Genomic DNA, 27,005 nt, shown 5'->3' on the forward strand with positions numbered 1-27,005 from the left:
ATGGTAGGTCTATTTGACAGTTTATAAAGAGCATGGGTCACAGAGGATGGGTTGATTAGACACCTGTGTCTGAGCTAAACAGGCAATACAGAGTCTAGGAAAGATGTTGTGAATATCAAAGTTAGGATAACGGTGTAGATTTTGTTTTGTTCATGGTTTTCATCTTTTTGGAGGTAGAGTGTGGGTTTATATTACCTTCCCCGTGACCATAAGGTTCCATTTGTTAGCGTGCATGGCAGTTATGTCTCCTCGTAGGCTCTGATCCTGTGTTTGATCTGCAGGCAGCTTGGTGTGGTGTGGATAGGAATGTATCAGTTCCAGATGAAAATCTCAGGGAGTACTGCAGTCTTCCACTCACCTTGTCTTTTTCTCTGTTGTTCCTCAAAGGAAATCTTCCCTGGCTAGCTACTGCTCTGTCATCCTTGGCTCTGGGATAAACATGTATGACAGAACTCAACCCAATGTTTAGAAGTTCAACCAGACTACATGTAAAGCAGGCCTGCCCAGCCAGACCTGTTCTTGGTCACATGTGACACACCCTTACTGTACATTATTCTATATTTTGCAAAGTTCTATTTGTTATTCAGCAATATCTTACTGATTCAACTTCAACTGGAGTTCAGGTTTATGATTAAATATGGTTTAGCCTGTGCTGTCAGATGAAAAGGACAAGAAGTAGCCTGAGACTAGAGAGAAAAACCAAAAGACAGGAAATTAGCCACCAATAAGGAAGTATATGTTCAGTTTTTAATTCAGTGAATGTATAAATCCCAAAGAAAGTTATTTATATCTTAATATTTATTCTTGCTATGACTTACCAAATTCTATGGAATTTCTTAGTCTCTGTTTTTAATTCTACCAAACTCAATTCAGTAGATGCCAGTGAACACCTAGCATATGCTGAGTAGTGTAGAGAATGCAAAGTTTCCTTCATTCACCACTCCTTCATTCATCATTCATTCATTATTACAGGCCAGGTAGTAGACAGTCTGTATTACAACCTGAAAGTGTCTATAGCTAATAAACACTTCCTACAAGACTTTCACAGTAGTAGCAGAATGGTGATGGAGACAAACATGAGAGACTGTCTGTGGCTTCTGACAACGTTTAAGATATGGGCGGTTGTAAAGAAAGTCATCTTAGGAGAGGAGAGTCATAACAATGGAAACCAGATCATTATGGTAAAGTCTTAGGAAGAAGACGAGGAAGAGATGAGTTAGATAGATAAGGATATAGGACATGGTATTTGGTTTGGGGTAGATAGAAAAATGAACTGCACGGTATCTTTGATTGCTGAGTGTGTGAGGATGTACAATACTGGGTGGCCATGTGGGAGTGGAGGACATGTACTATTGTCACTCACAGAGGCATCCAGAAAAATGGGTATCCTCTAAAAATTCTATCCTTCTTCCATCTCAAACAATGCCATTGGAAGTAAAACAAAACAAAGCTAAACAACCCCTTCCACCTAAATATTTTAAATGTCAGTAGATAACGTTTGTGTTCGGTAGTTATTAGATCCACCAATGTTTCTCATATTACTTGTATCCTTCTTAAGATTTATTGCCTTTACTCAAGAATGTATTGCTCTGGAGTGCAGGATCTCAGTTCCCACATGATCTATCAAGGCCCAAGGCTGTCTTATGGCTCAAACTAGGGCCTCCTTCAAGAAATTTAAAATCCAGATGTAGAGAGAGATTGAGGATAGTATCGCCTTTATAGATTTGAACTGCGAGGCTGCCTAGAGTTGAACGCTAAGGTTTTCACAGCTCCTTATGAGCTGGCTACATAGGATGGATATGTCAACTGAGTAATTCTACTTGGAAGAAATTGGCGAATGGAACATATGCACAAAAGCCATCCACAGCAACTATATCTTTACCACTTTACTTAGATTCCCCAAGTCCTAAATTACAAAGGTTCCCCTCCACTCATCTTGATGGCATTTCTTCAAGTTGTTTTCTGTGTGTTACTATTATGAATATGACTAAAGCATGGGCATAGCTCTTCCCAGGAGATTGCAAAGAGAGGGCACAATTACAATATAAAAGTTCTAGATCTTCAAAATGGCTCGGTGAGATCTCTCTCATTCCAGAGGGTATTGGTCAGGAAGCAGATTGTACGCATCCAATCTCTTTTAAAGGGCACACAGAAGAATTAGGGTAAAAGTGAAGGACAGAGCTGAATAATGGCTATGAAACTACACAACACTTTGTGCTCCTAGGTTCAGTCACACCCCATACAATCTGTATCCTTGAACTAGACAGTTAAATGATCAGAATATTTTCATTCTTACATATCTGGGTTGTCCATTTTCTAAGAATTTGCAACTGAAAATAATCTTCAGCAGGACACTGGACTTCAACGTAAGTTATGAATTACCCATCTCAGAGGGTTGGGAAATCTTATCAAAGAAAGAATACCATGTAGATTGATATTCTTTAGTATTAATATATCAAATAGTATTAATAATATTATCAAATCTAAGGGTAAATTTAGAATTACCTCCCATCGGCAGATCTGACCAAGTTCAGAGTTCAACATTTCAAGCAGAACCTTTATGTTACAGGAAAGTGTTTGACTTTCTGTCTTAAAATAGTGTAGACAAGGGGGTGGGAAAGAGGAGAAATTTTCTTTTCTTGGCAAGCTTATATGACCAGCTTTGCCCCTAAACTCCATGCTTGTTGCCTGGCACACCATTAAGGATTATTTCTGCTTTCCTCCTCCTTATGGATATTCAAAAATGGGAGCCTTCCCAGAACCCCGAGTTCCTAACTCCCCACCTACATCCCCATCTGTGGGCTCACTGCTAATCTTTTCTTCCTGTCTTAACAACTTTTGTTTTGTATTTAGAAAAGGCCTCTTGCCTGAGGTGTCAATATTTTTGGAATCCTCTGCAAACGTCTCTGGCCTTGGCAAGTGTGATCATTATATCTCCAGCCTACTGCTGTAGCGTTTATACCAAGTGTGGCAGGCAACACATTGTTTGGAGAAAATCCATTTTTTGTGATTTTTCATTGAAAGCATCTTCTGGTGAGAAAAATAAATAGACCTTCCACATGACTGCACTTATAAATCATGTTGTTTACATAATGAATTAGAGTTTAACTTGAGAATGGTGGGCTTTAATCTTTAAGCTCTCAAACTTTTGACCGATTTAGATAGTTCATCAGCATAACCAGGTTAAGTCCCCCAGACTACAAATTAGCTTCATTCTCCTTCCTTGCTGCTGTATATTTTTTTGACAAATTATGGGAAGAACACCCAGTAATGGGTTCTTTGTCAGCTATATTCCAAATGAATCAAAACTATGAGGAGAACCACTCAATACATGCAGTTAAATGTTCAAATAATGTGACAGTGTTGCCATCATTTACTTAGAAGACAGTCTCCTCACACTATTCAAAATGATGTTCTGTTTTCAGGAGGGCAAGCCACTAAAGCACAGAGGATGACACATTGTGAGGAGTGGAGAGAGAGTCAAGAAGTGTGAAAAGCAAGCTGAACTGCCCAGCTCTGAAACTAAGCAGATGATGACTGTAGAAATGGGTGTATCCATTGAGGTGGTCAGCTGTCCACGATTGAGAAGTATACAACACTGTATTTATATTAAGAAAATGGATTCTTATCTAAGAGACTGAGGAGTAGAGATGGAAGGAACAAATTGAATATAGTCTAAGGGACTAGGCTTAGAGCTGCTTTGGGAACAAATGCTCGAGGGATCATCAAATATGAAGCCAGAGAAATATCATGTTTATACACCAGCAGTAACACTAACCTTAGTGTAGAAACATCAAATTTCAATGACCTTAGTTTCAGTAAAGGATGCTTCAGTGACAGAGATCATGCAATACAATATATGAAGGGAAAGAAAGCATGGAGCCCTCTTTGCTTTCAAAGAAGGTCACATTCACTTGAATTTTTCTCAAAAATGTCACATGCAGGCAGATAATCTTTAATATGTTGCCATCGGGAGATGAAGGGGTTAGTGAAATATATATATCATATCCTATCGTGTAATTTTAGCAGTTTAAATGAATTCTTTATTTTAATATTTCCATTTTCTTTTATTTTTGGGATTATAATAATATTTACAATATTAATCCCTTTTCTTTTCCCTTTAAACCTTCCCATGTACCTCTTCTGGATATTTCTCAAATGCATGGAGGCTTTCTTTATTAACTGTAATTGCATGCATAGATGCATGTGTATATACATATATCTTTCTAAATATACCCTATGAAGTTGCATGTTGCTTAACGCTCCTTGTATGTATGTTTTCTGGGCTAACCATTTGATACTAGATAACCAGTTGGTGTGCTCTTCTCTGTAGAGCACTGTTCTTCCACTCTGCATTCCTCAGTTGCCTGTAGTTCTCCATGTAGTGGCGAGGCCTGTGAACATCCCTCTGCATGCTTTGACATGTCTATTGGTATCATCATTGTTCAGTTCATGTTTAGGCAGTCACTGTTCATTTTTTATAACTCTTTTAGCTCAATTCTTACAATTGCTTCATGTTCTTCTCCTCAAATACAAAATGACATGTTTACACATCACTCAGAACTCTTTAAGCTTTACTGAGATGGTATGGAAGGCAGGTGATTTGAATGAGCACTTGACTGGAGTTTATGTCTGCATGGAATACAGATGTCTATCTAGTGCTAGAAGATGAGTGTACTACCACATATCTCTTTAGTGCTTCAGAAAGTGCTTCATTTTCTTGCAAACCTTATGGCTTTGATTAAAAGTATAAGCAACTGCTTTTTGGTCTATAAATACAAAACATTTATTTTCTGCTGAACCTCTAGCATATAGTGAACCTCTAATTGCCTTATGACTTTTGACATAAGAGGCAAGTACAAGAATATTAATGGATGCTTCCAACTTTTCAGTATTTTAAACTGTAAAGAAGCAGGCATTTCCAAATGCTATGCATGTACCTTGCTCCTGCTAGATCATTCACGTTGTTCCTTCATGTCCATTTTACTTTACTAAACCTCATAGCTCTATGGTAGACAATAGCAGCATCCACCGTGGGAGGACTGACCTGGAGATTTGCCTAGACAATGCAGCGATCTCCAATCTGTGGGGATGAGGATTTTGTTTGAAGATGGACAGCTGACTGTCGTTGCAGTAGCATTGTTTGACAGGAGCAGAGCAAGGGTGTATTTTGGTGAAAGCTAGCTGCCACACAGATGGAAATGCAGTGTTCTTCCCTGTACCTTATACAGTTTTCGTTTTCCCTTTTTAGGCTTCTAGGAGTGTCTACTTCCCACAGATCCATGGCGGGTGCCCTTGTATGAGGTCCTATTCACTTAAGCTTGTATGGAATTACTCCCCAACTGTGCTTTTTTTTTTTTTTTTCCTGTTTGGTGAAATGGGATGTTCCAAGAGTGTTCAGCAGCCAGAAGGAAATTAGTTTCTTCAACTTACCAACCCATTAGGACAGTGAGCATGGAATTCTTTTTTGTTTGTTTGTTTGTTTGTTTGTTTTAGATAGCAACTTTGACCCATACTCTCTGCTTGTACCAAACTCTTCCCCCTTCAAACACACTCTGAATCACAACAGTAGAGAGAATGACAAAATAATTTTTATATGATATCATTTCACCCATTCAAAGTATCCATTCAAGATTTTGTCAATGTCTTTCAGAAACAGTAAAAAGGTATATCATTACATAGCATATATATATATATATATATATATACACATATACATATATGTGTATATATATATATATATATATACATACACACATATGTGTATGTGTGCATGTGTGTGTGTAGAAAGGAAAATATAAGCACATTAATACATAATATGAAGTCAGTAACAGACAAGCAACAGTAGAACTGGTGATACATCCAAGGGAGGCATCTCTGAATGAATGTCTTTTGAGAGAACTGAGCAATGTAAACATACAGGGAAAGAGAAAACACAGAAAGCTTCTGGAGGAACCGATGGCTTAGAGGGTTGACTGGCTGACACAGGGTGACCAGGAAGCAGGACAATGCTGAGGAAATGGAAACAATGGGCCAAGGCAGGTAGAAACACATAGGTCATGAGAGGACACTAAACATAACTTTGAATATAGTTTTATGCTAAGGAATTGAAGATGGTTGAGCAGGGGATGAATGGTATGATTTACATCTCTAAATGATTCCTTGGAGCAGTTGCTGTGCAGAGACTAAATTTAAGAGGGTCAAGCAGAGAAACAGAGAGGCCAGGCAGGGGGCTGGTGACATATTCCCCAGGGAGAGGATGGAACTTGGATAAGGATGGTAATAACGGAAGTGACTAAAAGTGGTTTAATTTAGAATATATTTTTAGGCAGGATTTGCTGATGGAAGTGAAAGAGACAAAGTTAGAGTGGAGGGTGACTCCAGCTGGCACATGGCTGTGGTATTTCCTGAAATAGAGAACACGTGGGAGCCAGGGAATCAAGGGTTGCTCTGGATAAATTTGAGATGTCTACCAAGCACCCAGGAAGATGTCAAATAGACATTTGAATATGCAAGTCTGGAGTGTGAGGCTGACGTTTTAAGTTTGGAGAATATCAACCTACTGATGGAATTAGAAGCCACAGGGATGGAATATTTCAGCCCCAGAATGTTTGAACAGTGTCCAATAGTTGGAGAATAAGAAGAATAGAGAAAAGATAGCCAAGAAACAAGGATGAGAAGAGCAAGACTCACCAAAGAGATGCCCACTCACCTGAGTTCCTAGTCTCAGCCTAGGCAATGTGTACCCAGGATGGACAGAGATGAATAAGATGGTGTCTGAGTTCGAAGCCCAGAGTCTAGAAGGATGATATGATAATATGACAATAGCTTTGAGAAGAGAAGTTGGAATTAACGAGAGGAAAGAATACAAGGATAGTTTCACAGTGTTGGTGACTTTCAGCTGAAAGTGTAAAAGAAACTCAAGAGTTCACTAAGTGAAAAACTAGTGTTCAAAGTAACAGAGATGTTGCATAGTCAGAAAAGATAACTGCAGCCTTCTCCTCTTGTTTTTATATGCATGTATTAAATTATTATACTTATGCATTAGGTATTTCCAGTCACCAAATCAATTCACTAAGGAATGAAAGATAAACGCATACAAGAAAAATATTTTATAAAAGTAAGTGATTTAAATCCAAAGACAGGACATTGTCAATTGACACTGGGGGAAATAAACCTTAATTCACTGCGTGAGTTTTAGATGATTGATATAAACAGATAGTTGTTTAGCAAGGTGTGTTTCCTAGCAGCGGGAGTCGACTATATTTTGTATTTTTCATATGCTCAGCTTCACCACCTTAGAATTATGGAAACAATCAACAATAGAAAGAGGATTGTTTATAAAAATTCAAGTGGGTCAAATTTTTCTATCTTCTACAATATTTGTTTACCAAATCTTTATACTCTTTCAATAGACATTAACAGAACTTGCTTGCTCAATCATGAAGCTTAGAATAATTCATGTCCAGTTAAGTTTATCATCAGGTATCATGTTCTTTAACTAGAAAGGGATGATTTATTGAGGTTAGACACTACTGTGTGATAAATAATTTTATTTATAATTTTTATACACTTGAAATAAATAAAGTTTAAGTTTTATTTATAAATTATAAATAATTACAATAATAAGGAAAGAATGTGGTGCATAAAATTTGGGCAAATTAAGTGAACTAATTCTAAAAAATTTATCTTTTCAGGCCAACTAATAGAGACTAAAGATGAAAACATTATCCAGTGATTAAGAATCAAAAGATTCTTTTTGGTTGGGGAAAGCACAGACATTTTACTGCAGAATTAAGCAAACTCTAGGTAAGAAGGCTGTATTCTCTCTAATATCAGCATAGATTTGTTAGAATCCCAAGTGGTAAAGACTTCAATTTATTTGCATGAATGTAGAGTTCAATAAGAAAAGACTCAAAGTCAGTAGGAGTAAAACTGCTTAATGATTTCAAATATTGCTTGTAATGTATTAATATAACAGGTTTGAATATCTATAATGGAGTCTCTTTCATTTGGGTCTTAAGGGTGTTCTTCAAGCCACTAAGGCTGAGCACTAGGTATGCGCTGAAGTACCTAAGAGGAAAGCACTTTAGGTTAAAAGCACTTTCTCTCTCAGCCCCGGGTTAAAAGCTATTTTAGGATTCTGTTAAAGGCATTCTTTAGTCCTCAGCTTTGGCTTAGAAGTGGCTTTGATGAGAAGTGCTTTGAGGCAGGTAAAGGATTTTATAATAAACCATATTAAGAGCCTGAGAGTCATGTGGCTCTGTGGAGCATTGGGTAGCTTGGTAGGTTGAGTGTAAGCTATGCTTAGAAATTCCCATTCTTAGTAGGTTGTTTGAGCAATGTGGCTCACTAGTTATTCTGTGTAAATAAGTGGAAATTCCATTTCAGCAATGTAATTGGAAGGAAGAGATTATGATTATAAATTAGCATTCTCAAATAAGTTTTCTTTTGGGGGATTTCTAGTCAAATACTGTTTGTTTCTCATTTTTCAGCTTTCACTGCAGAAATTGACAATTCAAAGACATTTCTTAAACACCTAACCTACCCCAAATTTACCCATAAAACAGTATAACTAGGCAACCTATTGTAAGAGGTTTTGTATCTTGCACATTTTCTGGGTCAAGGCTGCTCTTCAGACTCAGGCAACAGGATTTCTTACTGGGATGTGAAAGTGCTATAGAAGTGGGATGGAGACTTCAGTTGGAAGTGTCTTTTGAACAGGGAGAATGATGTCTATGACCTTTATGTTTTCCCATAAGGGTTGATTTTAGCCGAAGTACTGTTTGTGAACTTGCTGAGGTCAATTAAAGTTCTAAGAGAGGGCAAAGGATGCATGTACTACAGCTATATCCAGGGGCTAGGAATGAATTCTGTTAAGGAAACAGCCGCAGACACAAAGGAATGAGCGGGTTTTTTTGTTTTGTTTTGTTTTTTGTTTGTTTGTTTGTTTGTTTTTCACCTTGTGAGATTCACAAAGTGATGCTTTAGGTCTTTGAAAACTATCTAACACCTGCATAGAGGAAGAGCAAAGAACAGTCATCTTGCGTACTCTGTTGAGTATAGGAGCAGCAAGAGGAACTGAGCATCGCTACCTGGAAGCTTCTGCAAGCACAGTTGCTCTAGGCAGGGAAACAGCTAACTTTCAAGATATGCTTTCTTCGGGCAGTGTATGGAGAACAGTGTCAAAAAGAAACCAAACCAAACCAAACCAAACCAAACCAAACAAAACAAAACAAAATCAAAGGGCAGGAGGGCTATATCATATACCTTATTCTAGGCAATGTACTCCCGCACTCCTATTAAGAACTGAGGAATTTTGTTTCTACAGGAGATAGCCATTCACACAGTTCTGTTAGGATTTTGCAAAAACCAAACAAATCTAGATCACATCACCCAGTGCAAGCAGTTCAACAATCTCTCTTTCCGATGTCTTTCCATCAGCCCTCTAGAGGGGATGGTTGTGTTGGCTAATATGAAACTGGAGACTGAATAATCTCTGTAGCAGGACTAAAGAAGTTCACTTGGCAGAAGGGAGCCACAATTTTCTCGTCTTTGTGACCCCAATTATTTACATACTGCTTGGTACACGATAGGTCCTCAGTAAATCTTTTAAAGTAAATAAATGTTTATTATTTTTTTAATGAATAGAAAAAATTCACAAATAAACGTTTCATGCAAATTGCTTAGCTTAGGGCAGTTCAAATACCTACAACGAGCCACTGTTGCCATCAAATTCTCATCATTTTATCCCAACCAATCTCTGTGTCCTCCAGAATTTCCTAAAGCTGCACAGTTTGAATGTCTCCTAAGTCCAAATACCTCAACTCATAGATGCAGCCTAAAGACCAGAGAATAAAGGAACCAATCATCTTCCCCCTATTTTCTGCTTATAATTTCCCCCAAATTTGTTACCGGAATGCTTCTATATATCATTTGATATATCACACCATATTTTTGCACATTTATCTTTCTCACTCACATTTCAGGAGCATTATGGAAGCATATATCCTCTAGTAACACAATGTGTGTGTGTGTGTGTGTGTGTGTGTGTGTGTGTGTGTGTGTGTAGTCACTGGACAATATAAATGGCAATCAAAACTCAAACAGAAGGACATTGAAGCCCATCCCTTGACTGAGCACAGAGCTAGGTACACAGATGTTGACGACACTGACTTAATTAGTGCAAAGTCACAGAGCTTGTACCAAGATCAATCTGTTTTGACAAATGCAGAGTGTGTTCTCTATGATCAGGAGAATGCTATACACTGATAAGATGAGAGTTAGAAATAGAGTATACAATTAGCAATCAGTAATTGTTACAGTAATTGCTCTTTATAAAAATGTCAACAAGCCTAAGGGATATTATTAGGAATGTGTGAAGACAGATAATTTCATCACCTTGCCCAAATTTACAAAACATGTAAGCAGTAAAGACAAAACTAGACTTCAATTCTATTTTAAACTTCATTATTCCTGATGGTTCATAATGCACTGTTTTTCTCAATAAATAGAAAAGGATTGTACTCTGACTAGTATAGCAAGAGTCTTGGCTAGCATGGATCTCACCATTACCTAGCACAATACCAGTTCTCACACTCAAGAAGAGAAAACGATGTTTAAATATGTAATTATTTCAAGTGTATCTAATACTACAAAACTAGTGTAATCTTTGTGAATAAGTATCACTGTTGTTCAAGAAAGAGTTGAATATTTTCTTAGATGTTCTTTGAGTTTTTGTCTCAAGTCTGGTTATAATGGGGGTAGTAGGCTCAGGCCTTTCCTAATAGAGGCTACTTAGGAACTTTAGAGGGGATGTCTGATTAGCCAATACAGATTCTTAATTTCAAGTCTCAGATGAGTGCCAAAGTTTCATGTCTGTACATGAATTTGAAGGTCAATGGTCATGTCTATAGTAGACTATAGACTACTTGGAGACTCATATCTGGGCCACCAACAGAGGCTTCATCTGGACTTTTGATAAAGTTCACACTGTAGCTACTGATCGTGGGAATTGATAAATGTCTTTGACTACAACATGGAAAGTCTTTCTACTTTTGACATGTTATTTGTCTCTAAAACAACACTAAATGAGGTCCTGTCAAACCTTTTACATAATATTAAACAGAGTATGCTAATTAGTTTTTAAGATAGAAAATTGGAACATTCTTAAAGCCTTAGTGCATTTGAAACGTGGACATCACAGTATTCTGCTCTTTCACAGAACGATGTATGAGGGAGTTCAGGGGTAATGGCTTTTCTGGCATTTAGCTTATTTGGAATCTTACAATATGAAGATATCCTTTGGACATTATTTTCAGACCATCTACTTTGTTATTTCCCAGCCTCTAGTCATGTGATAAATTCCTTCATTGTGAGGTTAACTGAGGGCAGGCCTCTTCCCACTCTATCTTTTCTTTTTCTCCTATGAATTTGAGTTATAAGTTCAAAGGGACATGTTAGAACTGATATATTCTAGTTAATGGCCTTCCCATGTGTTTAACTTGGATGACATCTCCTCTAAAATTTCCTTCCTGTCTAATGTGGTTAGATAAGAAAATCATTAAAGTATTGGAGCTCAACAAGCTTCAAAAGTTATTGGAATTTATCTTTTGCTCTGCTTTTAGGGGCATCAATCTCCTATGGAAACAACAGTCCTGGCAGTAGGTTCTTATGAAAGATGTCTATGTGCACAAGCTACCATAACAAAAGCACAATCCAGCAGTTGTGTGGCTCTCAGGAAGGTGTCAAGCTAGGCAGTTTTATGATTTGTCTACAGCCATAGAGACTATAATTTGGGCAAAATTCAATAAGTAAATAGAATGAAGATCATACTTCTAAATAAAGTTTAAGAATTAAATACATGTCAGATTTTCTTGCACAGATTGACCAAAACATTCATGGTTCATTTTGTTTCCTAAATTAGAACATAATTTATATTTGGTTTTTGTGCATGTCCAAGCTTATGTATAATTCTCTTCTAATATTATTGCCCAAAATATTTGAAAGTATTGTTTAAAACTAGGCAAATGACTGGTGTAAAATTGGGAATATGCTAATGAGCACAGTGATTTAGATTTTATCTCAAAATAGTAAAGTGGGTTTGGTATATGTCACTCAACTTTCTAGTTCCTCAGCCAACCCAAATGCTTTCTCAGTTAGCCTAGGAAGTGCACAGAACATTTTAATGGAATATCAATGCTAAAATAGCAGAGATATTTGAAGATAGAACATAGTTAATACAAAAAATTTTACAAAAAATGTCTGGCCTTGGGAAAAATATGAGTTATAGAAGGCTTATATTATAAACAGATATTTCTTATAAACTCCAAATATTTCTGAATTCTTTACTTTAGTGGGTCTTTCCCCCAGCTACTATTAAATTGTACAAATGCATCCAGTAGAACTTGTGTTGTATAAGGGATAGCTAATTTTAGGAGGAAGAAAAAGTTATCTTATTCCTCTTCCACATTATTTTTTCTCCTTGTTTGAAAATATATATTTAGAACATACTTTTAAATAATGAAAACAATAATAACATTTCCCAAGGGAATAAGGAAGAGAGGATGAGACTTTGTTTGAATTATCTGTGATAAGGCACTTGGGGGCTCCAGTTTTTATGAGTTGAAAAGAGAGATATACACGGCATTCCAACTCTTCTATTATGACAGTTGATGCTTCCTGTACAGGTTATTTAACTCAAATGCCTGGGAAGTCGGACACAATTACCACCTTCTGGAATGCTACTTAACTTAAACCTTCCCTACGAACTAGAAACCCACTGTATAAAATATAAGTCAGTTTATTCAGAATTATTTCTTCTTTAAGAGTCTGAATTTTTTTTTTCAATTTAAAAATTTGGACAAAGATTGCCTAAAAGTAAGTATAATAGAAAAAGAAAGAAAAAAACCTTTTCCCACAGTACTGGAGTCTGTTCCCTAAGAGTTCATATGTCCTATGCCTGTGTACATTTTAATCATGCACTCTTTCAGCTGTTATCAATTTAAAACCAATGAAACTCCCACACCGAGTCCATTTGAGCAGTCAATTTTAATATCTCCAGGCATCTGTAGTTATTCTGAATGGGCTGCAAAGGCAGAGCTAACAAGTTAAGCTCTAACCATAAGTCGGCACGGGCTGGTAAAGCATACATCAAGCACAGACAGTTAGTCAATACTCCAGTGTGAAAAACCAGCTAGCATCTTTAAGGGGAGCAATATATTCATAATATGTTCAGCAGTCTGCTTTGCATTTCTTTCTTGATGGCTAAGAGTTCAGTTCTGTCTGTTGTCAACGGGTAGCTTTTAAGCACCCACAGAAACACTTTCAAGGGAAAGCTGGTCACTTTTGTGATTGGTAGGTAATGTTTTAAAAAATGAGAATAAAGGATGAAGAAATGTGCCTCTTTTGACGAAAAATCTAGAAAGTGTCTTAAATGCCTGCTTTCTATAGGGAAATAGGCATATGTTCTGGGTCTCTGAGCACGACCTCTACTTCAAATATTATGTCACTGTCAGGCCATGTGTCTCAATGTTGTGTTTGGAAAACATGGCTGCCAGAAATAACTCCTTCCCTCCCAGGAGTGACTGCAAGTCAGGATCTGCCTCTTGCAGACAGAAGACGACAATGAAGGCGGAGCATTCCAATAAGATCAAGGCAGTCACCACTTCCATCAAACCATTTCTAACTTTTGGGCTATGGAGCCCTGGGGGAGGGAGTGAAGGGTGTTTATGACATTTAGCTGCTTTCCCAGAACTCTTTTATGTACTTTTATCTTCAAAAAGAAAGAACATATTAAAGAGACATAACTGAGGAGGAGCAATGCTACATAAAGTTTATGTTTTCCGATCTGTTGCCTCAGAAAATGCTTTGATAAAACATACTTGGAGCAACACAGATCATTTCAAAGAAAATCGGAGAGATACACCTCTCCATATTGCAGTTTGGCGGCCATGAAGAGATGGCTAATTGTGATTATTCAAATTCTCATCAAACCTCCTCCCTTCCTCCCACAGACAAAAATAAAAATCCAGGAAAAGAGATTTTTCCCCTTTTCTTCTCTCTCTCTCTCTCTCTCTCTCTCTCATCAAATCTGTGATTGGAGCTGTTCTCTTAATGAATGGACTTTATAGGAGCTCGTTGACTTATTTTCTCTTTAAGGCTGGTTAACACCATGTTGCTCAGGCTGGTCTTGAGCTCCTGGGCTGAAATGAGTCTCCCATAAAAGCCTCTCATAACAGCTTCAGGGACCAAGAGCAATCTCCACTACATATGGCCTGAGGGTGGTTAATTTAAAATCACTAAATGTGTGTGTGTGTGTGTGTGTGTGTGTGTGTGTAGTATTCTGATGTAGGTTATTTTTGTTTTGGAAATTTATGGGGTATTGGTGATGTATTATAGATATGGTGATTTATTATAGATATGAAATTGGGGGTGTTTGTAAGCCAAACTGTCAGTGATGGTAAAAGATACTGAGAACACTCCCTTAATCTTAGGATATGTCAAGATGAAATGTTGCCATCAATACTTCTTTGCTTGTAGCAGTCTAGCACATCTGCTGAACATTGTCCCTGATGAGATACTTGCTGTGAGAGCTCTGGTGTGGATGATTCTTAGAAACAAACTCCATATACACATGCTATAGATTCTTAAATCCTGCTTACAACAGGCATAAGGAACGGGTAGATCCAAGTTCTCATAAACATGGCAAATCCAGCTGTCTGGCTGCATATAAAACATTATTTCTAGAGCTGTTCATTCTCTAGATCAGAATAAAAGTATGCTTCAATCTCCTGAAATTATCTACTCCATGGCAAAATAAAGTCAGCAACCATCACTTTGTATGGAGAAGAGAATTATAAAGTTTACAGGAGAGAAACTAAGTATCTACAACTGGTTTTGGATGTTTTCTTCCACAGGCCCACAGAGGCCATGGGAAACGAGTAACAGTAACAGGGGAGTTTGCACACTGACAAAGGCCACATGTCGTTTCAGAAAGGAAAGATTTAGGACACAATGAGAGGCATAAAATATTCATGAGCTACCTGTCTGGAGGGCAGCAGCCTTCTGACACCTGTAAGAAATATCAGCCTAATTTTTGGTCTTCTGCAAGTAGTCAAGAGCATACTTTGGAGAGTGTTACCCAGTTGGGTTGTAGAACGATGGGTTGTTCTAATTATGAACACACACACACACACACACACACACACACACACACACACACACTTTGAGTCAGTGTATAGCAGTGTACAGTGTATGCTTAAAACATGACATACATTTACAACATGAACCAAGCATACCACTACCTACTATTGTGTCCTTTTTTGATCATAATCTTTAACTTCTTTTATTTTTAAAATGTATTTCTTTTTATTTTATGTGTGGGAGTGTTTTGCTTACATGTATGTCGGTGTGTCATAAGTATGCAATTCATTTAGAGAATAGAAGAAGGTGTCAGATCATCTGGAGCTGCAGTTCCAGGTGGCTGTAAGTCACCATGTGGCTGCTGGGGATTGAACCTGGTTCCTTTAGACGAACACCCAGTGCCCTTAACTACTGAAACATCTTGTCAGCCTTTCTGTTTCTTACTTAGCAGAAACCTGACATTCTTCCTCATGGAAGGCTCAAATACAATATTTCTAATTGCTACTAGAATTCTACTAACCCTATAGAATAAATGTCAAAATTTTAGATATAATACCAATGTGTTCTGTCAGGGCATGAGGCTTGGGGATCATTGGCAACAAGCCAAATGTCACTTTTGTCTAATATTTTCAATTCATTTTTGGCCAAACCCATTTATATAGGGTCAGCTCATGGATTTGGAGGGATGATGATGATGATGATATGTGTGTGTTTGTGTATATTACATACATTTATGTTATACATATATATGTTTTATATATGTTATGTCAATTATATATAAATGAATATATAAAACAACATAACATATATATGTATATAACACACATATACATACTATATATAATTTTCTCAGATAATAGTACATTCTGAATAGTATCCGTAAGAAAGGTCTTTTTGCATAAGAAAATAAATCCTTGAAAAACAAGCAAGTCAATTTGTTCTACTGGCTCGTCGTTGTTCTCTAACTAGATATTTCCCTTTCTGGATCTCATTTTCTTTCGTTGTCCCAAATTTGATCTGTTTTTAATATCTCATAGGACCTGTATCATTTCCTCCCTAGCTAACAGGCTGTTAAAAGACACAGGCTACCAGGTGCATGGTTTCCAGGATTTCTCCATCTCCCATGGTGACCAGCATTTTATTATTGAACGAAAGCTAGATATGTGCTACTCTATTATCAATACATTTACTCCTAAGAGCCTTTAAATAACAGAAACTGCCCAGGACCTATTAATGCAAAGGGACTAGGAAGCTTGTAGGCCAAGATAAAGAAGCTTAAGGTTGGCTATTAATTTGGCTAATATTAAATCATGACATAGCTCACATGTAAGGATCACAGTTCAATTATGAGCCATAAAGAAGTTTGACGAAAAGAAGATTTATAAGATATTTTTAAGCACATTAGTGCATATTGTGGAAGCAGTGAGAGTGCTTCATGCCCAAGTAACGACAGACCCACGCCCTGGTGTATAAATCCAAGTACAATTATTCTCAGCCCAACAGTGAGGGGTGGCAAAGATGAGCTTGTCTCTGCTGAAAGCTGCATCACACTAATGCTCAGATAAATATCTTCTTAAAGTAACAGCATGATAATGAGGTTATTCTGTTATCTATAAGTTCAGAAAAATGTTTAAAAATATGTTCTTTAACTCACTTATTTTACTATTTATAAATACAACGTGGAAGCACAGGACTGATGACCTGTATTTGTTTTGTGACTGTTGAGTATTTCTTTATTTCTCAATATGAATAACATATTTTACAAAAGTACTATAGTTTTTCAAAGACATTTTCCTCTCTGACAAAAATCTTAGAAATTCGTTGTGCTTAGGTAATTACTTAAATATACCTGAAGTTATCTGACATGATGCAAATAAATGTGGTTGGGAAAGAAACAATCACATGTCAACTTATAAATAAAGATTATGAACTAAATAGAACCAACAGCATTAACCCAGTTCTCAGCACACTTTTCTTGAAGTGTGCTCAGTATTTTTGCCTTCCTAAGAGATTAGTCAGATGTTTGAGCCAAGTGATTGATTTGATAGAAATACAATGAATAAATAAAGGACACGAAATGGAACAGATGTCCCCAGGAATGAAAGACAATATTTTAAAATTAAAAATCAAAACCCCAAAGCAACAGAAAAATTATAGTTTATGTCTTGATGTAAGTTAAAGGAAAAGCATACCCACATGCATAGTTCTAACCCAGTAAACAGGCACATACTGAGTGCTAGAGCTGTTCCTGACTAGAGCAGAGTGAGCAAGGAAGTTTTGCTCTGATAATGTGGGGCAGAATGAGATATATAGAAAGGAGAGAGACAGAGACAAAGACACACAGAGAGACACACACAGAGAGAACTAGAAAAAGAATTATTATCAAACATATAATATAATGGCTGAGGGATAAAGCTGAGAATTCTTTAAGAAGAGGAGAAAAATTAAGATTGGGAAACAATTCATTCCAGTCATCAAATAGTGATACAAAGAAGAACTCAAAAGAGGAGTAGGTCGCACTTGGGAGGAATGTGTTAAGGAAAAAGCATTTGAAAACTGAAAGGAACCATTATTCTTGGGATTAAGTGCTGAGCAGGATAAATTAGTTAAATGTTGTCATCTATATATATTCTTATGTTTATAAACTTTAAACACAGAATATCAACATAAGATTCAATTTTGAGAAAGAAAAAAGCACTCATTCTTGTATAAAAATGCAATAAATTATAAAAGCAGAACATTTAATTTTGTCTCATCTAAACAGTGAAATTTTATACCCAACTGAACTACTGTTACAGCATGAGGGCATTAGCTGAGGGCTAGAACTTTGTAATAAAGTTTGCACAGTATGAAGGCGGCTCTGGGCTTTGATACCAAGCAACATACTAACACAAACACACACACACACACACACACACACACACACACACACACATCCCACAACCAAACCAAACCAATTCAAAACCTTGCCCTAGTTTGATTGGTGGAAATCTGAGTTCTTTACAAAGCAAAGAGACAATCAAGCAAAACCAAATAAGGGTAGATATATTGAAGATGCTTTTAAGATGATCAAATTCTCGAGTGTTCTAAGTGAGTTAATGATTTCTGTTTTATAGTAACAAAGAGAATTATAATCAGAGGGAGGAATCATGAGGTTTCCAGGAGAACAAAGATAGCACAGAGCACTTAGAGAAAATCAGAAGGTAATGGGACTGGAACAAACCATTCCAAGAAGAGGATCCTATATGAATTTAAGAAAGCAAGGGTGATAGAATAGAACAGAGAGACAGGTTAATGAGATAAGACCCAAGATGGCAAGACAAAAAAGCAGAGAACTCTTGTGGGAGGTATCTGCCCAAAAAAATGTCACAATGAAATGAGATTGATTTTAACTGGTCAAACTTAACCTTGGGAAGGAAGGACATCATACATGGTGGAATCCATCAGTCATGCATTCTTTAAGAACTTTAAGAATGATAAAGACACCACAGCATTACAGATACAAAAGACATTGAGAGACTAGTCACTATTGAAGATTTGAAGGATGTTGGCAAACTAGTCTGCACTACACTAGTCTCACAGCAGTGGCAGAGATATGGAGCCCAGCTTCAGAATTCCTGTGCATAGAAACCAGTGTGGTATCTCTTTAAGAGCAAAGTGGTAGCGGAGTTAGAAACATGGCTTAGTGACACACATTCTGAGTTCCCTCTGCTATCTTTACATCTTTAAATAGATTCATATACTAATAATTAAACATAGAGGTAGTATGTTATTAATTTCACTTAGATTCTATCCATAGTAAGATGAATAAAACTATTTTCTAAGCACATAGTTCTATTATTTATATACCAGGAAATATTGGTTGTTCCTAAATGAAACAACAAAAGCACAAAAATCAAGCAATTGTTACCTTTTCTAAACACTGTAAACCCAACTATGTCCTATTCATGGACATCAATACTATTATTTGAAAGAGTACAATAGAGAACCTTGGGTGAAACTAAGGAGCTATTCAGTTCCATAAATGAGTTGCAGTCATGTACAAACACATCTCCTACCCCAAAACGTGCCTCTCACTCCCAACCACATGTTCAGCTGATTCAAGTTGTGTGCCCAGTGAGATAGTCATTGTAGCAAACTCATACTTCTGAAAATGGCTCCTCCTTTCTTAGGTAATGTGAACAGATTTGGGCAATTTCAGAGGTTATCCAGTTGCTCGCCATTTTATATTTGCTATCATTATATTTTCCTCCAGAGCTATGTTATAATATTATAAAACGCAGCCCTATCAAGTGGCTTTCCAGATAGAGATTTTGGCCTATGCAATCAGATCATGGCTCCAAACCATACAGTTTGCATAAGGGGCTTGTGACTGTGTATGCTTCGTGGATACCATGGTGAATGCCACAGTCTATAAGGCACTCTCCTTTCTGTCCTCACAGTCAGGGTTGGCTAATTTCAGAGCTCACTCCCCTCCACCGTTAGAAACAAAAATGTAAGTGAGAAAACATTGAAAAATGACAAGGGTCCTGAGCAATCTACGCTGAGTCTGGAGAACCACAAAGGAGGGAGTATAACTCACCTAACTCAGGCTGTGAGGCTGCTGTCCACATCTAGAGAGTCAGCATAAAGAACGTGATACAAACACCCCTTTTAAATGCACTGCAGATCCATTTATAGAGATCATTAACACTCTTTCTAAATATTCTTCCCCTTGAAAGAGTTTTTTTCTTTCTTTTTTTTTTGAACTGGTGAAATTAACTATTTAACTATTCATCATTTATTCTATATAAGTTTTCTCAAGTGACTGAAAGCTTTAATTTTACTTTCCTCCCTAACGCTTGGCCTTAACTATGATAAGAAATTGTGCTGAAGTGCTGAATATTTTAAAATTTGGTTTAATGCCATTTATCCAGATGAAAAAAAAAATGTCAGTGAAAGTCTCTGAGAAAAGTTCATAGATAAAATTGAAACAAGCCAGGAAGTGACTACATTTGCATAACTTCATCTGTATTTGGGGGAAAAAAAAGATGCTGCTGAAGTCAACAATGGAAGCTTATCGAATCAGAATTACACATAGATTTTCCATAGCTCTGCTAATGAATACTGACGCATTGGTGAGTTATGGTGAAAATGCAATGGAGCTGTAGATGTGAAAACAGGCAAGCATCAGTTAGGATAACTGCAGTAGGATTAGCTTCATCCCTCAGCCCATTCTAGAGGGCACTGTCGAGACTAATTTGCTCACCTGATTGGAGCCAAATCAGATTGATCAGATTGTGCTACTAAACTAAGATGCTGTTCCTTTTACTGAAGTCACAAAAATAAATAATAAATAAATAAATAAAATTTAAGCTTGTGAAAAGTTGGCATTGTGTGAGATGCTAATGTATTTTTCTGAATCTCTTAAGTAAGCTAATAATTTGCACATGTCTTTCTAAGATTGAATCATCTATAGGATGGACTCAAAGATAGAACTGACTGAAGGATATCCAATGAAGTTGATTAGACAGTGTTCTAAATACTCTCTCCAGGCATGTATACATATTCCTATTTAACATACGGCAAAGCTGAGGTTCAGGAAATGCATAACTTCTACAGTATCAATGGAATTAAGTGGTAGATACAATGCCCAGATGTTTGGAACTGTCCTTCTAGTCTTAGTAGCATAGTTTAGGACTTTTTTCCCCTCTGCCTGAGATATCTTTGCAGGGATATCTCTGTATCTTGCTTGATACTAAACTGTCACCCTTAGGGGTCTCTGACTTTCTTCTTAGCACTCTCTAAGACTCTGGTTTCAGTGACTAGACACCAGTATTTAAATCAGGAAACACTTGACAGTAAAAGGGGGGTATTGATATTACTTGTGCTAGGACAAAAAACATGAGCAGCAACAGGCCCATGGGAACAAGTTGTCATGCTCCAAGACCATGTCCGAGGACCTCACTTCTCCACCCCGATGCAGAGGCCAGGTCCTCTGAGGCTAACTGGATATTTCTTTCCTGTCTAATGTCACACCACCAACTTTATTTACTCAAGGGTCATTTTTCTGAACAACTATATTTTCCTCCGTTCCAGAACAGGCTGCAAAACAACACTGTCTGGTACCTTTAATGATTCCCTTTTCTTGCAAAGTTTTCAGAGAAGGTCTTCTGGAGATGAACTTCTTCAGTCTGCTCTTCACGCGATTCTTGTCACTTGTATCAGAAGCACTGTGGTGCAGTCGAAACACTGGGGATTAAAAACAAATCAGAGTTTTGTTTTGTTTTGTTTGGGGGGGGTTGGTTCATTTCTGTTTATGATTATTAATTTGTGCAAGAACAAATGGAAGACAGAAATAGCAGAATGACTACTGGGATGACAAGCAGGGTTCTGCTGTCTAAGGTAGGGCAGAGGAGTAAAATCTCTCTATCCAGACACATGGTACTATTATTACCCAGTGTGCAAATGGAACAGGGCTAGCCACAACTCATTACTATGTCTACTTCCTTATGTTAAACATAGAAAACTTTCCTCTAGATAATTCGACATCCTTGTATCTAGAAGCAAAATTAGAATCAAAGAAAAATAATCCAAACTGGAGGAGTAGTTTAGCTTTGTTAATTTCAGCGAATGCTGATTATATGTTATTTCTACATAAGGTGGCGTTTTGGAAGTTTTACATGCCCAAATACTGTTGTTACTCTTATTTTTATATTAACTCATGTGATTACTCTTTTTAGTCATTTCTCATTCAAATTTGTACAATTTCCTTTGGAATTTCCATGTTCTCCTACTCTTCTGCCTGCAGATCTTACTTCTATTTTCAGTTAAGTGAGTGTCAAATCCAGTCCTGAGCAAAAGCCTCAGAACACATTCTGATCATTACACTCCATACTAAGGGCTGGGATTCAGTGACCAATGTAGCCCAGACACTCTCGGCTCCCATTGAGCCTATTGTGCAGCCATACTCTCAGACTGTTACTATTAATTTCTGATGGCAATTTGACGCGACTGTGAGAAAGCTCTGTTACTTCCGTTTTGACACAATTATATATAGAACTGAGAACAAAGTCATCGAATAAGATCGTAATACTTAACTGTACCTGAAATTAACAGTTTTCAACTATCTGTTTTAAGCCAGGTAAGCATTGCTATTGTAGCTATAGAGAGTTTTTATATAAACTGTGAAGGACAGTGAGCAGTTTCCCAATTCCCTACCCAACATTTTGCCAGTAGTACCCCTTCCTCAAAGCAAGGTGATCAAAAGTACTTCTACACATAGCCAATGTGCCTCAGAGGGAGGTGAAATTGTTACTGATTGAGAATTATTGCCTAAGTCAATTGGGTCATTTATATGTTTATGTGAGACATCCCATGACAGAATGTCAAAAAATGTAGGGTCAGGAAAGGTTTTTTTTTTTTCTTTTCTTTTTTTTTTTTTTTTAAACCATTACCGAACTCGTAAGCATGATGTGGTTAGGAAATTCATTGCAAATCAACACACACATACACACATGCTCACACACATTACAAATGCTGCATTATGAAAATAATTATGTAGTGAGTTATATCCTTTTGGAACCCCCTAGGTATTCCAGAGAGACTATTCTTAATTAGAGAGATATATATGTATATTATATTGTTTTCAATCCCACCATCTGGCTCCACATGTGAGACATGTCTGTAAGGTGTATTGGATTGTAAGGGAAATGGAAATAGGGTTCTAAATGTTTTTATCTTCTTTCCTTCTTGCACATTCTAACAGCATCATGGGTAGGATTACACAGTTTTTAACAGAGAAAAATTCCAAAGGTGCTTGTAATGGTGACCTTCGTGAGTGTCTGCTTCCATTTCCTGAAGCCATAAATAACCATCCTTAGACAGCAAGTCGGACTGCAAAGCCCTTACCATCATCGCTTTGCTCATTTTGTTCTGAGGGGAGTTATGAAGATGTTGAGCTCAGTCGAAAATGGTCATATATGCCATGCTTTTTATTAACCAAATAACTTGAAAGAAGGTGCTATAAATACAAAATAAAAATGTAAGAGACGCCTAGCCATGAAGACAGGTCCTTCACTGGACCCTGCAAACAGCAGTAAAAAAGCCTTTGAATATTGTGGCTTACAAATCTGATTTTAACAGCCAAACTTATAAAACAGTTTATGCTTTTCTGTTGTCAAGGGAGAAGAACTTGCCAAATTGTTCATTTTAAGTAAATACAACATAAGCAATTAAGGCAGGCAAAGTTTAAACACATGCCTGTGATAATCAGGACAGCTCGCTTCTGATCTCACTACTGACTCCCTAGAACAGTGTTCCTTTCCTTTTCCCACAGTACCCGGTGACCCCACACATACTTTTAGAAACTTGTAATCACACAGTGCAAATAAAAGGACACTTTACTGGAAAATACACAGTGCGGTACAATAATCCATCATTTATGAAAAATAGAATTCAGCCTTTTCTTTTCCTCAGAGATTTAACTACTTTTTGAGGGTGAAACTTCCTGCAGTTTGAAGATTTATGTTAAGCCAATGAGCAGGGTTTTTTTTTTTTTGTTCCCATTTAAATATTTTATTTGAAAATGAAAAGAGCTGAAAGAGATATGGTTTGAATTCTAAAGCACTTAATCTGATTTACAGACGGGAACAGGAATTTCTTCTAATTCTATGTAGTGTCACCTCCATGTGAGTTAGCTTGGCTGTACTAGATTTCCAGGGTTTCTGGAACTAATGTACATTTCCTTTATGCTTCCCTCCTATTCTTCCTCTGATGGTGATATCTCTTTTGAAGCTCAAACAGGATAGTTTTTCAAATACCAAGAATCTTAAAGAAAAAAAGAAACAGTAATGTAATGTAAGTTTCTGCACATAGAAGCAAATAGTACTATCTTTAAACATGATTCGTAGCCAGTTCAGAGATTTAATTGGTGCTAAGGCAGATAGGCACTAGGATTCTGCCTGAGCTTTGGAAGGTGTTAGGAGAGTGGCTTTTTCAAGTGATCTTCACTTAAGAGCATTATGTGTGACAGTAGGCATTAGCTCAACATACGTATTCTACCCAGGCTAGCCGTTCCTGAGTTCACTGGTGTCCCTTGTACATTTTTCCCACAGTAGAGTAGGAATAAATAGAAGGGCCACACAGTGTGGATGACAGTCATCTATGACCATTCTATTGAGTGTATGGGAACCACAAAAGAAAACCCCAAATCTTCCAGAATCTAACAGTTTGGATAATATAATCCAGGATCGTGTATCTGCCAGAACTTTGCTTGCTTGGGACTTATTTTGAAATATTTCTTTTTCCTGCCAAACTGCTGTTCTCGCAGTATTCCCATGTCACAATTACATGTTTTCATTGTTACTTTTTTTTATATTTGGAAATTCTAGGAGAGTTAAGGCTTCAGAAATGTCACTAAAAGAGAGAAGAGCTGTAACCCTTCAGAAACACAGTTTTGAACAACTTTTGATGCTATCGTCTCTCATGTTACTAATGACATCTGGTGTGAAGCAATCTCAGGTGTAGCTAAAGAGTCCTGTTAGCAGCCAGGAGTCCCCTAACTCTTCAGTTTCCCTTCGACAGGACAACAGGGCAAAGCTGGCAGGGGAGGCAAGTGCAGCCAGCTTGGCACCCGCTGGTATCCACAGGCAGAGATCCAGAAAGAAATTTTAGAATAAGGTGAAGCCAAGGCTTTATCCTCAGAGGCCCTGAGGTACTTCCCAAGCTATCCCAAGGGTCACATGACTAGTGGGGTGTTGTCTCAACTCGGGTTTTCCAACAAAACTTCCTTGTATTTGGGATCATTCTGTATGATACTTTCCTAAACTTCTTAAGAGCACATTCCTCAAAATTGGTGGAAAAGAGAAAGAAAGCCCATTAAGTTTCTTTTCAGCATTCGCCTGTTTTTACACAGGGAATACACACTTGGGCTAATGATGGCACTGGAGTAGATACTGTCTTGTCCTCTCCAGTAGGTGGTTAGATCATCCAGTGTTGTGTGTTACTTATTATGCTAGAGTTGACACAAGGAGAAGGTTTAGGCTTAATATACTGTTGGTCATATAATATCTCCTCTTTTCACATGCCTAATGTAAATACAATCCATAATTTAAACCCCCAATATACAGTCTGAGAAACCAAGGTTTTGAAACTTTAAGTGACTTATTCAGAGTACAAATAATGATTAAATCTGGAAATAATTAGAAGACTTAATGCAGGGAGTTTGAACAGCAGTACTTCATTTTTACCACTTAAGTCCCACTTAGACATTGTAAAAATATAAGACAGGTGATTTGATTCATAATGGAAGGGTTTGCATATATCATATATTCAGTACCCTTTTATGGAGAAGTGAGAATTCATATAGTAAAATTGTTTACTTTTAGAATAAATTTTCTAGCTAAATAGTCAAGTCTGAACCCGCTTTTAAAATCTCAGCTATTAAAGAGCTGAGACTACTATAATTCAACCATATGCAAATTCCATGGGTACTTTTTCCAGTAATGTGTATCCATGTCTTCCTCCTCTAATGAGTTCACCGTCTGCGGATTACTCAGTGATTCATATATGCAACTTTCTTTCCATGACAGATTTATGAAGTTTCTTTTGAGGATCTAGAGTGTAAAATGATATTTGCACTACTGGTTGAATTTACACTTCATTTCCAGAAGAACAAAAAGAAAGAAGAGAAAACATAGTTCAGTAGCATCCATCTATTGAAACACAGCTTTGTTGGTTCTGTAAATAGGATCAACAACAGCGTCAGATATGGGGTGAGCTCATTAAAGCCTTCTTCGATTGACTAGATATGTTATCTTAACTCCCCAGGAATTGACATGGTGGCAGCAAACTCTTCTGAACACAACTTTGATAAATTTGCTCATAGAGTATGTGGTTCCTGAGCTAAAGCCGTGGCTGGATTTGAAATTTCAATCATGGGGAAGGTAGAGATAGAGAGACAGAGAGAGGGAGAGGAGGAGGGAAAGAGGAAAGGAGAGAGGGAGAGAGAGAGAGGAGCCCATCAACCCAAAGAGCACTGTGCAGTAGAAACTTGTTTTCTATGAGCAAAGGTGGTATATTAAAAGCAGGCATGGGTACTCTCTCCATGATGTAAAACCGGCATAGCCAAATGAAACAAAAAGAACCTAGTAGGCACTGGGAACATGGGTCTCTAAAGAGCGAACACTGGCCTACAGAGTTGTAAGCATGATAACTAAGAGCAAACAAGAGTTCTAGGAAATTATCATCTAGGCTCTTGTGAAAATGTAAGAAGTATGGCAAAATGAAATAAGATTTGTGATGGAAGTTATTTATTTTAAGGCCAATCTGGCACAAACCTTAGAATGCACACTGCTAAATGGGGAGAAATTTAAATCCTCTCTCAGCATGCACATACACGGTGAGAACCAACAGAATATAACACTAGCACACATTAGCTTCCACACTCCTGAAAACGTATAGAGATGTTTGTTTGTTTGTTTTTCTTTTGGTTTTTTTTGTTTGTTTTAAACAGGTGTGGGGCAGAGAGACAGGACTGTTCAGATTTCCTTTAGTTCTCAGAATTCTGGTCCTTGCAAATACTACAACATATCTTTAGAAAAGTTATAGACATACATTTTCAAGAATGAATTCATTTTTGCAACTTAATTTTATGTTTCTCTCCATTAATTCATTTATTTATTCACTTTACATCCCTATTGCAGACCCCCTATCCATCTGTTCTCCCCCTCACAAAGCCCCTTCCTCACTCCTTTTCTGATCTGAGAAGTAGGAGTCTGTTCTGGGTACTAACCCACCAGGGCACATCAAGTCACTACAGGACTGAACACTTCTTCTCCCACTGAGGCCAAACAAGGCAGCCTAGTTAGGAAACAGGATCT

The 27,005-nt window shown here is 37.3% G+C and overlaps 1 protein-coding gene across 3 annotated transcripts in view; it reads right to left on the bottom strand.

Annotated features, from left to right (window-relative positions):
• Arhgap15 (Rho GTPase activating protein 15) overlaps positions 1–27,005 on the bottom strand; it is a 638,684-nt gene that overhangs the window by 252,600 nt on the left and 359,079 nt on the right. For all 3 annotated transcript variants that reach the window (XM_021155709.2, XM_029472910.2, XM_085834942.1), the window contains one exon: positions 21,253–21,375. In XM_021155709.2, coding sequence (XP_021011368.1) covers positions 21,253–21,375 — 123 coding nt within the window. The remainder of the gene's footprint in view (positions 1–21,252; positions 21,376–27,005) is intronic.

This window comes from Mus caroli, unplaced genomic scaffold (assembly GCF_978045245.1).
Source record: "Mus caroli unplaced genomic scaffold, Mus_caroli_1 scaffold_2, whole genome shotgun sequence".
Taxonomy (NCBI): Eukaryota; Metazoa; Chordata; class Mammalia; order Rodentia; family Muridae; genus Mus; species Mus caroli.